This window comes from Catharus ustulatus, chromosome 6 (assembly GCF_009819885.2).
Source record: "Catharus ustulatus isolate bCatUst1 chromosome 6, bCatUst1.pri.v2, whole genome shotgun sequence".
Lineage (NCBI taxonomy): Eukaryota > Metazoa > Chordata > Aves > Passeriformes > Turdidae > Catharus > Catharus ustulatus.
Window position 1 is genome coordinate 38112018 of NC_046226.1, and position 15264 is coordinate 38127281.

At 48.0% G+C, this 15264-nt stretch overlaps 1 protein-coding gene across 2 annotated transcripts in view; it reads right to left on the minus strand.

Moving 5' to 3' along the window:
- The window catches only part of TYRO3 (TYRO3 protein tyrosine kinase), a 41676-nt gene extending 26722 nt beyond the window's left edge, over positions 1 to 14954 (minus strand). Inside the window, exons 1-5 of one of the 2 annotated variants that reach the window (XM_033062417.2) lie at positions 14486 to 14954; positions 11058 to 11241; positions 8921 to 9021; positions 4732 to 4902; positions 2014 to 2100 (exon numbers count right to left, since the gene is read on the minus strand). In XM_033062417.2, the coding sequence (XP_032918308.1) occupies positions 2014 to 2100; positions 4732 to 4902; positions 8921 to 9021; positions 11058 to 11241; positions 14486 to 14573 (631 nt within the window). In that variant the 5' untranslated portion in view covers positions 14574 to 14954. The remainder of the gene's footprint in view (positions 1 to 2013; positions 2101 to 4731; positions 4903 to 8920; positions 9022 to 11057; positions 11242 to 14485) is intronic. The other variant, XM_033062418.2, reaches the window with a different exon arrangement.
- Between the last annotated feature and the right edge of the window lie 310 nt (positions 14955 to 15264).

Here is a 15264-nt window from a genome sequence, read left to right on the forward strand (position 1 = left end):
GAAAACAGGACCTTGAGTGTTAACACAATGAGAGTTAACTTCCTCTGTGCTTAGAGAGTGGCGGAACAATGGGGCTTTGTAATGGCTGGGGACTGTGGGCTACAATAACAGTAATTTTCTGCTTGGAGAACACCCAGCACATTGTGGGCACTACAGAGAATAGATAATGAACAACAACGGGAGCAAATAGGAAGAAATGTTAACAGTTTGTCAATGTCCTAGCAAAAATATTTGCCTCTGGAAACACAGAAGAAACTAATTGTTTAATACATTTAGAAAGATTTAAGAGTCCTCATTAGCAGATGGGTTTGTGTAAGAGAGGAAGGCCCTGAACATGCATGTGCAGACAACTACTCCCAGGAGTAACTTCATTGAATTCTGCATGTTCATAGGATCAAGAACTAAATAAACATTATTTGGGCCTGCCCTATTTCTGCTGCGTAGGAGCTTTGCTTTAATTTTAACAGGGCTATACTACATCTTCAAAGCTTTTCAATTTAAAAAGCCTCATCACTTAGGTAAATTTATAACTACTTTTTTAGACATACCTTTGAGGTATTACAGACATAACTTTTATGATTACAGCATTGAACTTGCTATTCAAAACCTGAATTTTTGTCTCTAGGACATACCACAAGCTGGTGCAATGTTAGTTGAGTGACTGAAGCTTGCTGTTTCTCAGCTCTAGAACGTGTGTGTGTGATGGTAATATGTCCCTCCTAAAGAGGCTGTGTGGATTCATCAGCTGATGATCCCTGAGGAACTTTTCAGCTAAACATAAACATCTCATGCTGGGAAATGAAAGGATTCTGAGGTCTTTACCCCTTCATCTTATAAATGGTCAAAAAATTAATAATCTGTAGTAACATTAAAAACTTTAAAAGCTTGCTTATGCTAAATGTTTTTTTTAAATTACAGCTTGGCAAGATTTTATAAAGTGTAAGAGCTTTGTGAACTAAATTCTATTCCAGGTTAAAATATCCATAGAAGATATATTCTACAATAACTAACTCCTCTGTATAGACAAGCTTTTAAGGCAACAACTCCCAATGGTTTTAAATTAAGTTATAAATCTTACTAGTCCAATGTCCTGCATTCTTGGCATAGCAGTAACCACAATGTCCTGAACAAAAATACACTCCAAGAGCAGTAGAACTACAGCTGGATTTCGATCTGTCCTTTAATGAACATTAGCTACTACAGCTGTGAGTTCTGATACTGATACAGAGATAAAGGATTGCTTGTATTGTGCTGAGCAATAAGCTACCACTTGGAAAAAATTATTTTTGTGCCATGCCTCTCCTGGAACTGATGCTCATGTAATTAAAAGTGCATTAAAGCATGACTAAAAATTCAAATGCAGAAGCATCTCAACATGAACAAGAGGGGATGAGCTGATTGCTCTGATTATCCCTGTTTCAGTTACCTGGAGGAACAGAGGAAACGTCACATCAGCCTGCAGACTTCCAAATGGCAACTGGTCATGCACAAGCTAGGAATTATTTGTTTTCAATAAGCTTTTAAAGAGCAAGTAATTAAAAAAATAAAATTCATAGACCCAGTGTGGATGAGCAGACCTTCCTGGCCACCAGTGATCACCTTTCTTGACTTTTTTCAGCACCTAATGTGATGCTAATAATAGCAAGCAGAAGTAATGGCCTCTTCAGCTCTAACAAGACCCATCTATTCCCAAGAGGGAAAGATTTCCCTGCTACAAATTTCTATTGGCTTCATCTCTCACGAACAATCACCCCAGCTCTCTCCTTTTCAAGGAAAAGCCGTCATTTGACATCACATTTTCACTCCTCAATCAGATGTGGATTATTTTCAACAGCCTGGGATATGCCCTGCATAGGAAGTGGGAACTGCTGTTAGAACACAGAGCATTGTTTCGACTGCTGAGGGCTCCAGCCGGTGCTGGCAGCTTTGAGGCAGCTCCTCGCACTGAGCTACTTTCCCTCCCCAGAGAGCAAATCCCAGGCCCTTGCCCATCTCTTGCACCCAGTCTCTCACCTTTAATTTGAACAGTGGCAGTCCGAGACGAAGACAATCCCTTTACGTTGTGAGCTTCGCAGGAGAAAACTGTGCTTTGATTGATACCTGGAGATCAGCCAAGAAAAGGAAAGGAAACACAAACAGCTATATAATCCAGCTTCAACCTTCAGCAGAATTTCAATTATTGGTGACATCCAGCTCAAGTTGTACAGGCAGTTGGAGGGGTGAGCTGGGTGCAAATCAAAGGCATGCAGATTTCAGTGTAACTAATGTGCTAAACACACTTTTAATGGAGGGAGTGTGGCAATGTAGAAAAGTTTCCATGGAAGTGTCAGAAAGCACTGAAAAGGAAGGAAGAATCTGTCAGGACAGCAGCTCATAGTGCTCAGGTAGTAGAAGTCTGCTTCTCCTATTCTGGTGAGCATCTTTGGAGCAAGGACTGTGCTGAACTGTGAGCTCACACAAGCCCAATGCTTTGGGCCTCAGCCTGCACCTGAGCAACAAGCATCTTCTAACTGGGCTACAAGCCCAGGCAGACTTTTAAACAGATGCTGCCTATTTCTAGTCAATCCCTCACCTTGCATCAGACTTTTGAAGACACACAAAAGGAGTGGAAGTTAAATGCTACTGCATCAGCACTGAAACACTTTCCAGGGGTGATACAGGTAAGAATGTCCTCAGTGATCACCTGTCCATCCATCCCATGACATCATACTGATGTCTGGCTGCTCCAGGACACATACAGGTATTGCAAATGAATCAGAACTGAGGTAGATTTGCAAGGCTGCCTGGAGAATTGTGTCCAGAAACTGTAGTCACACAACTTGGCCCTCAGTTGCCTTAAAAGGCTCTGAGAAAAGTTAAAGATTGGCTGTGGGCATACAATCTAGGATGGAAAAACATTTCAGAGCTGCACAGAGCAGCTTGGACAGTGTCTCTGACCTTTGACTGATGTCCCAAGCCTGAGACTAACAGCACTGCAAAGAAGGTGAAATGGAAGAGAGGAGGGAGTGCTACTCCTGTCCCTGTGAGCCAGAGGAAGATGCTGCCAGGAGGCTGAAGGCCAGACAGCACAGCAGAGCAGCACCTGATGTGGCAGGACTGTCCCAAGACAGAACCTAACACAGCCCTGCCCTGAGGAAAATACAAAACACAGCACAAACCAGGAACTGCGTGTTCCCTAGCACCATGCCAGCACTGCTTTCCAAATACAATATTGCTGAACCTTCTAAATGCTTGCTTTCTAGCCAAGTACTTTGTTCCTATTTTCTTCAGAGCATGATACTTTCCTCAGCTAGCAATGCTTGCTTTCTTACCAGCTGCCTTTTTTCACATGCTTTGGTAATCCACCAGGCAGGTTGTGTCCTGCTATGTTTTAAGTTGCAAAGTCAAGATCTGCCCAAGGGACACCAAAAGTGCACCCAAAGAGGGTGTGCCCAAGGGGCATCCCAAACAATACTGGAAGTAAATAATGGTGCTGATGACACTTAATATATAAAATAGCAATTCATTTGGAGAATCACTAGGAGTAGATGTCTTTTTCAGACTTCCAAGCCAGTGCCCCCCAACAACAGATATTTTGTGAGGCACTGTGGGATAAGCTTAGTGGAGGAAGGGTGACTTATTTTTTTATTGTCTTTCCCCTCTTGACTATCCATCTTTCCAGTTTCCATTTCAACAGACAGATTATATCATAAGGGAGCAGTTTTCATTTTCAACTTAGAACAGCATTGGTGGCTACGTAAGAGAGGGAACAGATGATTAAAACTATCTCAAATCACAAATCATGTTTTGATTTGTGAATAAATAAGGTTCTACGGAAAGCCTGAATAGGATTGGATAGCTCAAAGGATGGCCAAAGACGTACAAAAACTCACCCTGGGTGTAACTGTATTAACACTGATAAAGAGCACCTGGAGACTACTCTTAGTTGTAAAACCTGTTCTTTCTAAATAACTAGTCAGGCTGCTGAGAATAATAAAACAGCAGCAAAGAGAAAACATAACACAAAGCTGTTGGACAACTAACTACAGTGAAGTTATTTTTAAGAGGTAATTACAAGAATAGCTGCAGTTAGTTCCAGGTGGAGATGCATCACCCTTTTCTGAAAGTGGTCTGAAGAGAGGCCCTAACACCTACTGGCTCCTGAGTTTTTCTGCTGACCCTGCTGTGGAAAGTTCTGCTCTGGGGCAAACCTTGGTCTTGAAGGGTATCAACCAGCCCATTTGAGCTCTGATACAATCACTCTTGAAGAGTCAAACAATTACATGAGGTAGTCAGATTTTAATGATAAGAGCATCCAGCAAGCCTGCAAGAACAGAGATGGGGGTGGGTAAGAGAGGGGAAAGCAGTGTGACAGGGCTGTGCACAGAAGGAGGGGATGGCATCTGCTACATGGGAATGCTTGGAGAGTTCCAAGAGAAACAGCACCAACAGTCACTTCATATAACCATGAACACCCTCCATGAGGTGGAACAAGAGGCACCCAATGCATCTTCTATTCAGCAGCATCTTTAACAAGAGTGCCAGTCCCAGCCAAGCTCTGTAAGAGCCTGTGTGCCTCAAGCCAGCAGAAAACACACTGAGCAAACATCACCCCTCGAGATAATCTCTGGATGTGATCATGACCACCCAACCCTTAATAAAGAGGCACCCAATGTACAGGGCATGATCAGAAGAGAGCTCTTCTCCTCTTCTGATGCTCCAAGCGATCCCCTGCAGTGGCAGCAGCCTTACCTGACACGTTTAAGATGGAGGGGGAGACATCTGGAAGCCCCACTCTAGAGTCTCCCATCCACCAGACAATTGTCACTGGTTCAGGGGGACCAACAGCAGCACAGGCCATGTGAAAAGGGGCATTAGGGGACACAGACACATCCTCAGGTTCCACAGTGAAGTAGGGCACACCTGGAAAAGCAACAGACAATAACTGGAGCAGCTGCCTCTTTCATTTCCACTAATACCAGTGGCCAACGCTGGACATCCATCTGTCCTGCTGCTAGGCCGAATCCGACGCCCTCTAAGCCCTTCACAAAAACCAAGGGTCAGATGTGCTGGATCACCTCAGGGCACCGATGCCTTAATTCTACGATTGGAAGTCAGAGAGAAAGAGCGCTTGCTTCGCACAGTGCCTTTGAAAAACCACTTTCAATTCAAGACTCCCCTATGAAACAGCTTTTAGTGGTAGTATTTTCTCAATTTTCCAGCTGGAGAGACTGGAGTTTAAAGAGGCAACAGTCAATAACTTTAGTAGCGGCAGACACCACTTTAAAAGGCAGCTAATCCAGCTGCAGATACTTCTTGCCATGCATTAAAAACTGAAGCTTGAGAAAGTGTTGAACTACCGGCTTTAACAAACCCATGAATGAGGAAAGAATCCCTGCGGTGAGAGGCTGGGAGCATTTACAATGCTCTCTCTGGAGCTTAATTGAATGGAGATGCCTTCCAGCACACTCTGACACCACGACAACCGGGCTGCCTTGGAGTCAGGAGTAATTTGTTTCAGAGCTGAAGGCTATCCACGGACACAGCTCTCAGTAATTACCTGTTCCCCACCATGGAAAGACTCCTGGTTAGTACAGCAGGTATCAGATTAGGCCCATGGGGAGCAAAATGCAGCTGCAATACTGCTACCTACCTTAGGTCATCTCTAAGTGGCAATAGCTGAGCGTAACTCGACACATCAAGACATGTGGTTCCTCTTACGGGCAATGCCAAAACTCTCGTGGTTTCAGTTCTCCAAACCACTGGCACGGATTTCACCAGCCATCAGCAGCAGTGCTGACCATGCAGGACAGCCAGCAGGCACTTCTGGTGGTTGGTGGAAGAGCTGAAGGCCCAGAGGAACATTCAGCTCCCTTTTACACAGAAATCTTTGTGTGTCAAACACTGCTGCTACCAACAGCACTTACCCCAACCAAAATCAGGTATTCTCAGCTGGAAAAAAGTGTGTTCTGGAAGCTGCTTATCTGCTGCCTCACAGAAACAAAGCAACTGAGAACACTGTGCTGAAATTACACTGTCTGTCTCTGGCCACAGACGACAGGCCCAAGCACCTCCACCAGCAGGCAATTAATACAGGTGCCTAAATAGGCATTTAGAAGTCTAACACTCGACATTTCCCCCAAGCTACAGCCAAAAGTGCTTTCCTCAGTCTTTCAACTGACTGTCCAGTCACTGTGTCTTTCAGGTAGCAGTTCCTTTGTGCCTCCTTTGCTTCCTTCCCGTAGAGTAGTAAGCAAATGAGCAGACTAAACCCATGTCTCTTGAGGAATGACAGTGCCTATCTGTGCAAAGGCTAATGTTCAGGACAGGTGTACCCATCGTCATGGCATATTGCTTGGTTTTGGCTGACATATCTTACTTCATTTTTTTATTGCATTCATACATAAACAATAAAAATGAGTAAGCTTTTGAGATACCAGCTGTGACACCTCTGCCTGCTTTGCCCTCCTTCTCCAAGGAAGATTAGAAGGGAAAAAAATCACCATTTCTCTACCTGTGAGCAGGATCCCTGCCTCCTGTCCATTTGTCATGACACCCAAGGTAAACTTTCAGGAAGATCCTGCCCAGCTCGGCAGGTTTTCTGACTTTGGGAGCAGCTAAACAGAGCAGACAAGACCACAATTAAAAACTTTCATAGTTGAGGGAGTGCAGCTGACTCATCCAGCTGAGGAACTCGCACTGCCCCCGTCCGTATGTTACCTGCACAGCTCGCTGCCAGTGACACATTTAGCCTCCCAGGTGGGGGAACAAGAGATGAGTGTCAGCACATCCCTTTCACAGATGCCCCATGGAGGCACTGAGCAGCCAGCAGTCAGGAAATGAGCAGCAAAACAAGGAAATTATCCCACCTATTCCCCCTTCCAAGCCAGCATCCAACCTTTAAGGCTGATTTTCATGTACAGAGCTCAGTTTTGAGACAATGTTGATTCCGTGGAATGTGTCCACACGGGTGTGGCTTGGTCTCTGACTGCAGCCACAATGGGGGCTAGCAGCCCCAGGAACAGCCTCATAGTCAGAGGTGTAATTTCAGATGGAAAGTTCTGTAAGAAACACAATCCTTTTTTTTAACACTCCACAGTGTGCCTCTGAGATCACCTCCCCAGGCATCAAACACTATCATGTTCTCAGTAAGGCCAGAGACGAGTTTCTAAACCAGGAAACAGGTTCAAAACAGTTTTGGCTTTGTAAATTCTAAGTGTTTCATAAGATCAAACATTTTTATTACAAAGACAGTCAAATACCATTGCTAGAAAATGTGGCAGATACAGACAACCTAAGCAGATATTATACAGCACAGAAATCCAGTCAAGCTCACTTCAAGTTAGATCACCAATAGTCCACATTTGTTTGTGTGCCACTCCGAAGCGTGTCAGCACCTACTGAAGGCTGCAAATCACCAGAGTAAAGATCCTGTCTCAGTCAGATGACAGTTGTTTTGGATTGAGCAACCACTGCTACCCAAAGCTGGCACGTCCAGGGAAGAAATACAGAGATAACAGCGAAGGTGGGTCTGATAGGCTTCTGCATTCCCAGATGTTTTCTTACGCTAAGAGCTGACACATTTTTAAAACTCCACCCCTTATCACTACCTGTTAATTTTTAATTTTATCCATCAACTCCCTTTACACATGTCTATATGCCCAACTCCAGTTCAACTACCTTCTGCCGTACCTGTTTTTCTCATAAAGGCAACTGGTTACATTTTTTTCACTTCTGCTGTAAGCTTTGGCCTTCATTCTCAACACATTCCACCTTACGTAACTGCAGCTGGTTTTTTGCGACTTTGATACTTTTTGCCTGTGCAATCCAGAAGGGCAGCATGTTTTTTTCAGACAGCTTAGCATGCTGAGCTACCCAATCACTCCTAATGCACCCACTATGCAAATGCAGCCACCTCTGGAGCAGGCCATTGTAATTGGATAGAAACAGAAACTCTGCACAAGAGAGTGTTTTACACTGTAAACAACACACTCCAACAGAAACAACACCTGAGAATTTAGGTGGACAAAAGCCTGGGATTTATGGAAGGCAGAATGTGCTGCTCTTCTTGTGAGAGCTGCTATGAATATTTCCATGCTCTGAGTCAGTGAGACCTTTGCTGTAAAACAACCAGACCACATCATCTCCTACGACACCCTCCCTGCTCCCCAATGTTTAGGACTGCCAATTCAGCTCTGGCCCAAAATGTTACCAAATACATCCAAAAAACTACTTCTTGCTGCAAATGCACTGTTCCTGTCCACTTCTTCACCAAATATTAAGCCATCCTACGACTATCAGATTCTGAGGATCTAACAGAATCATGGCTCAAGGGAAATGAAACTAGAGAAAATAAGAAGCCACCGATCCACACTGCCTTGGGTGACTTTTGGGCAGCCATGTAGAAGCCATTCTTATCAGACAACTCAGGACAGAAAAGTGGCACACAGAGCAGCCACAGCTATGAAGTGCTGATGTACAGCACTTCTCACACAAGTCACCACTGGGTTAAAACTGTACCTTGCCCACAAAGACCTGTTTGGCTGACACACAGAAACAAACTGTGACCCTGCTTAGAGAAGTGGGTTGAATCAGATGAGCCCCACGGATCCCTCTCAACCTGAACTATTCACCATTCTACAAATTATTTAGAGATGACCGCAATGATGCTTTTAAAAGCTGGGAAGAAATGTGCTTGCATGAAAAGATCTTGTTTCCTAACATGCCAAAATAAAACCAGAAGGCAATGAACTGACAGCTCTGCTCTTTGAAGCAGTTCTCCTAGTTCTTACTCCTGCTCTGTAGTGATTTCCCTGCAGTCAGCAGCAACGGTTCAGAGCCAAGAAGCCTGTCACTGGAGCAATCTGCTCTCACCGCTTCGACCTAGAGCATATTGGTGGGTCAGCTCTGAAAGGAAACCAGCACTACTACTCCTCCTTACCTTCCACTATGAGCCACACTTGTTGTGATTCTTCCTTCTTCCCCCCGTTCTCAACCTGGCACCAGTACTTCCCAGAATCTGTCCGCTCGACGGATTTCAAGCTGAAAAAAGTCAAAAGCCATATCGATATTTTATGTGGATAAAGCATGTTTTTGCCCCAAAGGACCCTCCAGTGTTTGGCAAACCAGATGCATGGAAAACACCCACTGAGACACAGCCAGCTCTGGGGAGGAGATCAACAGCCAGCCAGCACAAAGCACATGGCAAAACAGCAGAGATGGGAGGCTCCTCTCTAAAGTGGGTGGAGAGAGTCCTTGCAGAGCAGACAGTCTTCCTCCAAAACATCCTCGCAGAAAAACAGTCATCTGTGTCCTCTGAGGATAGGAAGGGGTCATCTCCATCCTGAATAATAACTCTAGCTAGCCTTCAAGTGTGACAGCTGGGCACACAACATCTGAGCTAGCAGGCGACTCCGCACTGCAAACCTCCAGCGACTGCTTTGCCTCAGGTGACAGCACTGGCAACAGCCTCACACAGGAGCAGATGGGTCAGAAAAGTGTCCCCCTCGCCTCCACTGCACTCGGCGCCACTCTGATCCCAAGAGTGGCTTGTTCTGCAGAACTCCTTGGGCCTCCCAGTCTGTGATTCTGAGAGGTTAAGCTGGTGCGTGGTGAGCAAGGGCAGAATTTGGTCTCAAGGCAGCAAGGTCGCAGCCACCCATGGCAGCAGCGTGACTGAGAGCCCGTCAGTGCACCGGCACATGTGCAGCCATGCGTCTGCTGCCATGCAGGGACCCTGCGCAGAGCTGGTGCCCACCTTTCTAACGCTAGCAGTCCTCCTGGAGAAGGGGAAGGATGTCTCAGGAAGGAAGACAGAAAGGGGACAGTGTTTGCCGAAATGCACAAAATGGACCCACTAGGGTCCGATTTTCAGAGCTGGACCTTCAAATGGCATCAGCTGTCCTGCCCATGTTCTGAAACACAGTGATCACAGCAGAGAGTCACACGTGGGTGGTAGAAATGATCTCTTTAGGAGAAGTAAGGAAAAAGGAGAGAAAGATTCAGATACATCCAGATTAAGCACCAACTTATCTCTGGTGCTGCAGAGAGTTCCCAGCAGAGTAAAACAAGAGGCAAGAAAGGAGATCAGAATGAGATTGTAAAGGACAGAGTTAACTAGTAGAACTGGGGGGAAGTAAACAGTATCATTTCAAGACAACTTGTTTCCACAACATAATGTTATGCAATAGTTTTGTGCACAGATGTTTTTTCCTACCAAAATGTTTCTTACACACAAGCTTTGACACAAAGACTCTTAGCTGGTGGAATTGGAGACTCTGTGCAATGTCAATCCAAGAAATGTGACAGGAGATGAAGCCAGAGCTCAGGGAAGAGTGATTCTCAGTCAGTCAACAATTTTGAGCTCTCATGGTGTTGGTATGTTTGCCTGTACAAGCTCTTTTACTGTGTAAAAAGACAGAGCAGAATCTTGGGTCTTGCTTATCTCAGTATTTCCAGAGCTAGCTGACACCCCTCTTCTGCTGAAATAAAGGTAAAGAGATCTGCTTTGCACAAGATTTTTATGTCTCTGAACGGGGCAGGACTGATATCACAGAGTGTAAATGTATTAGGAATAAATTAGGATTCATTGCAAAATGAATCAGGGATGGTTCAGAGGACAAACACTCCTCCCCAAAGAAAGGAAGGGGATATAGTCCTGGGAGCCTCATTTCAATCAACAATCCTCACCCTTTAGGCAGAGTGACAGCTCAAGAGAGAGAGTAAGAGAACAGGATGAGTACAACAGAGAAAACCTATTTATACTGCTGCATGGCAGAACAAGATGAACAAACAAAGCAAGACCATCCTTTCACCTTGAAGTCACGTCTCAAGCATCACAAGCATTAGCAAAAAGCACCTGTCCCCACAGTAGTCAGAAAACCAATATGGTTCTAGTGGATAAAATCTCAGCGCTCAGTGGCTTCAGTTCTGCTCTCAGTTATGTCCTTGCCACACAGTGAACTGCAGACCTATGGACTCTGCCCCACTGAGGGCACTGCAGTTGCAGAGATATAGCTGACAGCAGAAAACTGTGCAATAGTTTCCATGATATTCTTCCTTCTCTGCATCTGTTGTACCTGAGGAAGCCGATCCAGTGTTCTTCATCTACTGGAATGTACACCTGGTCTACGCTTTGCACCACTGCTCCGTCCTTGATCCACAACATCTCGGGATCTTCCATTCCCTCGAGGCTGCAATTTAGTTTCACGGGTTGACCCTGGGACACCTTTAATTTGATTGGAGGTCCTGTAAATTTCATACCTAAAAAAAAAATACTACTCCGCCCCACCCCCAGAAGAAGGGGGGTTGGAGTACAGCAAATTACTCTAGGTTGGTGGTCTGGAATTACATATCCTACCAGCACACACTGCTGAGGAGCATGTTAGTCTCAGCACTGCTCTACTATGTCTGCTAAGCAAAGGCAAATGCAAGCACTGAAAGCACAATTGCTGGAGAAAAGTGGTGGTTCAGTGTGTACATGGGGATTTTTTCAACTCGTGTAACAGCAGGGTAATGTTCTGCAGAGCAGTGCCCAAGCACAGACACACAGAAACGCCGGGAGCTTCGCCGTGTCAGTGATCCAGCAGTGCTAACTGCATCCATTCAACACGCTACCACACCTCCCTCTTTTCCCCAGGCCTGGATTTAAACTACGGTGTTCTTGTGCTGCTAAGAAATCATCACGCTTGCTACATTGTATGCATTTGTAAAGCGCTTGGATATGAGAAAGAATCAATTATGTCTTGTTATTCAGCATACACTGTTCTCCTGCGTTACAGAAAGCGTCTCTACAATTTGCAAAACCCATGAAAGCAAAGCCTATTCCACAGCATACCTCACTGAGAACTGTTTAGAGAACAGATATTTCTGTCGCGTGATGTGGGTGTGTGCTGAACGAGCCGCCTGGAGCACCCTTCAGCCCAGCCAAGGGACCACACTGTCCCCAGAGCTACACCATCGCCACCCCAAAGCACCAGGGCCAGAGCTGGTGAAGCTGCTCAGGTTCATGTTGACACAGAAGTGATCAGAATTTGGCCCGGAGCACTGGTACGTGTGTGGGTGGACCGGGAGTGTTTCCCTCAAGCAGAAGCGAATGTATGGAATTTGTTACCATGAGAAGACACGGAAGCCAACTATCTAAGTGCATTTAAGAAAGACAGGCATATAAAGGAGGAATCAGAAGATCAAAGGAGACCGTGGGAAAGCAGGAAGGTAGAAAATAAATGTAAAGTTAGTTTTGTTAGGGAGAGTGGCTATTTCCTATGCAGTGGCACAGGACTGACAGACCAGAACAGCTCTAGCCTAGTCCAGTATTACGCGCTGGCAGTGGACTCCACATCCTTCAGAAAACAATTACTCCATCACTCTTGCCTGGCCATGTATCACAGAACATTACAACTTCACCCAGTTCACTGCTCGGTCAGCTTCTCACAGGATGCCTTGCTAGCCCACAGAGCCAGTCAGAAAGCGCTGCTTAGCGAGCAACCCTGTTGCTCTCAAACTCCCTTATAGCCTTTTCAGTGATCCAACACAGATTTCGGATGTGCCACTTCCCTTCTTGCTAAAATGCCACCCTCCCACAGCCATGAGGGCACCACCACAGGGCAGAGGAGCAGCAGAGGAACTCACAGCGCGGTTGTAACAGCTGGGAGGAGGGGAACCAGCGCTGTGGGACCAGCCGGCGCTCTGCCACCAGCAGCCTGTACCCAGATGAGTACCAGTGGTCTAGGAGAAAACCCAGAACACAGGCAGAAGGTCTTTACTCCTTTCCTTAATGAGATTCCCCAGCTGGTTTCCCGACACACAGTCTTTTGCCTTTTTGTCTGCTATTACTCATTCAGCAAATTCATGGAGAGCACTGCAAAACGGGCAAGCTGGTCATTTGAGTTTAGTTGCTACAGCTTATTTGCTGGGCTAAGGATTTGATTACCTTGGGTGAGGATGATCTAACCTCACATTACTTAGCTCAGATGTAACACCAACGACATATCCCAGTGCATGCCAGAAAGCATCCTCCCTTTCACCACTCACAGTACTGAAATACAACATGAAAGCTTCACAGCAGCTCTCTCTGTTTCAGGAAACTGATACAGTCAGGCTGCTACACGCGCACAAATTGACAGACATTTTCATTACAGGTGCCTTCATGGAAAAAAATCAAACTATCCAGCATCCTTCAGACTGCCCTGCTGAAAGAGTTAGCCACATATTGAACCAGGAAATATTGTTAGAGATCCTTTATGGTTTTCAGTTAGCAGAGAAATCGATGTAGGAAATTAACATAGAGCACAAGTGTTCAGAGTTGTACATATTGTCCAAGTATAATCCCTCCATCAATTTCAACCGAAATGAAGAATCACAGATCAGGTATTTTTAATTACTTCATAGGTCAAAAATGCAGTTTTGGCTGCAGCATGTCTTCCTTCAGGTATCAGGAAGAATCACATAGGAGGCAAATAGGGGTTTTAATTTCCACCTATTCCTCGTTTTACTCTCCCACTCACTATTTCTCATCTGACAACATTCTTGACTGTGCAAGAAGTAATTTCATCCAAATAGGTTCTGCCAAGCCTACCTGTAAGAGCTGCAGATTGTGAAATGCATAGATAGGAAATAGAACTGTATTAAATTTCTTATCAAGCAGTTGTTTGAATCGACAGCAAGTGAACACACTAGTTGTCAAAACAGTCAAACACCTGTTTGTTTTTTAAACCTGCTACCTCTGAATATTCTAGTTCCTAGGAACAGAATATATTTTTTGTGATGGGAGTGGAGAGAGAGGAAGACGTCTGCTCATGCATGCCAAGGTAAAGGCTTCTTGCTCCTCAGGACACTGATCTAGCGATCCAGCGTGTGCCACAGCCTGCCCAGCTCCGTGTCACTGCACGCACCTCGCTCCACGCACAGCGCGGAGCCCAAACTCCCGCTGAAGTCGGGAGCAGGTTGCCCGGGGCGCCGAGACGCTCCGGCAGCCTTTCCCTGCCGACTGGGGGGTGAAACTCCGGAAAAGGAGTTCATGAGGGAAAAAAACAGCAAAAGCCACTCAGGAATGCGTTAGCGCCCGGCTTTCCTCGGCGACGGCCCGCGCTAGGCACATACCAGGGCAATGCCTCCGCAAACACCGGAGGATTACTCGCTGCTCTACTGGCGGGCGGGCGAGGCTCGCACAGCCCGGGCTCCCGGTCGGCTCCCGCGCGCCACGTCGCTGGCCCCACGAACGCGGCGGAGCCGGGAGGGGCAAAAAGCGCCGGCCCCGACCTCCACCTGTGGCTGCCCGAGGCCCCGCGGCCGCCGAACCGGGCGGACCAGGCGCCCCGGCGCCGCGCCCGGCCGCTCCTGACCGGCGACCCTCAGCGGGCTGCGGACACTCGCAGAGGTGGCGGGGCGGGAGCTGCCCGCGGGCAGACCCGGCCCGGCGGCAGGAGCCGTGCCCGCAGTCCCTCCCGCCGCACCGGGGTCTCGGGGGGCAGCGCCCCGCCGCCACCGGGCTGCCAGCCCCGCTCACCTGCCACGGCAGCGACGTCCCGGAGTGCCGCAGCCCAGAGTCCCAGCACAAGGAGCCGCGGGATCGCCATGCTCCGCTTCAGCTCCATCGCTCCCGCATCACCATCCTCCCGCTCTGCTGCCGGCGCCGCGGGGGGCTCCCACCGCCTGTGCGGGCGGCGGCGACAGCGGCTGGGGCAGTGCCGCGTCGCCGCCCGACACCGGGCTCGGCCGGGAGGCTACGGGGACACTCAAACTTCTGGCTCCGGCCGGGGCGAGCCTCGGGAGAACCTGCTGCGGGGCGACGGCGCGGCTCGGTGGGGTCGGGTCGGGTCCGCTCCGGTCCGCTCGCCGCCGCCGGGCGATCTCCCCCTGCCGGCTTGGCCGCCGCGACGCCACTCTGCGGGTCGGTCCGTCCGTCCGTCCGTCCGTCCCTGCCCAGCCGCCACCGCCTCCTTCAGGAAATGGCGCTCTCGGGCGGTCACCGCGCGCTGTGCTCCCCCTCTGACATCACGTCATGAATATGCATGAGCCGGGCGCCCACCGCCCCCGAAGCGGCGAATCACCGCGCCCGCCGCCCCCGCTCCCCCGCCTCGGGACGGGACCGGGGCTCCGAGCCCCCGGGAGGGCGGGACGGGACGGGACGGGACGGACGGCACGGGGCGGGACGGGGCGGGGTGGGAGCGGCAGCCGCAGAGGTCGAGGTGTGTGGAGGCGGCGCCCCTGGAGGGCTGCTCCGCCGGGCGGCCTGGTTTCCAGAGCGCCGGGAGCACCAGGAGCAGTGACCCACATCCGCGGGAG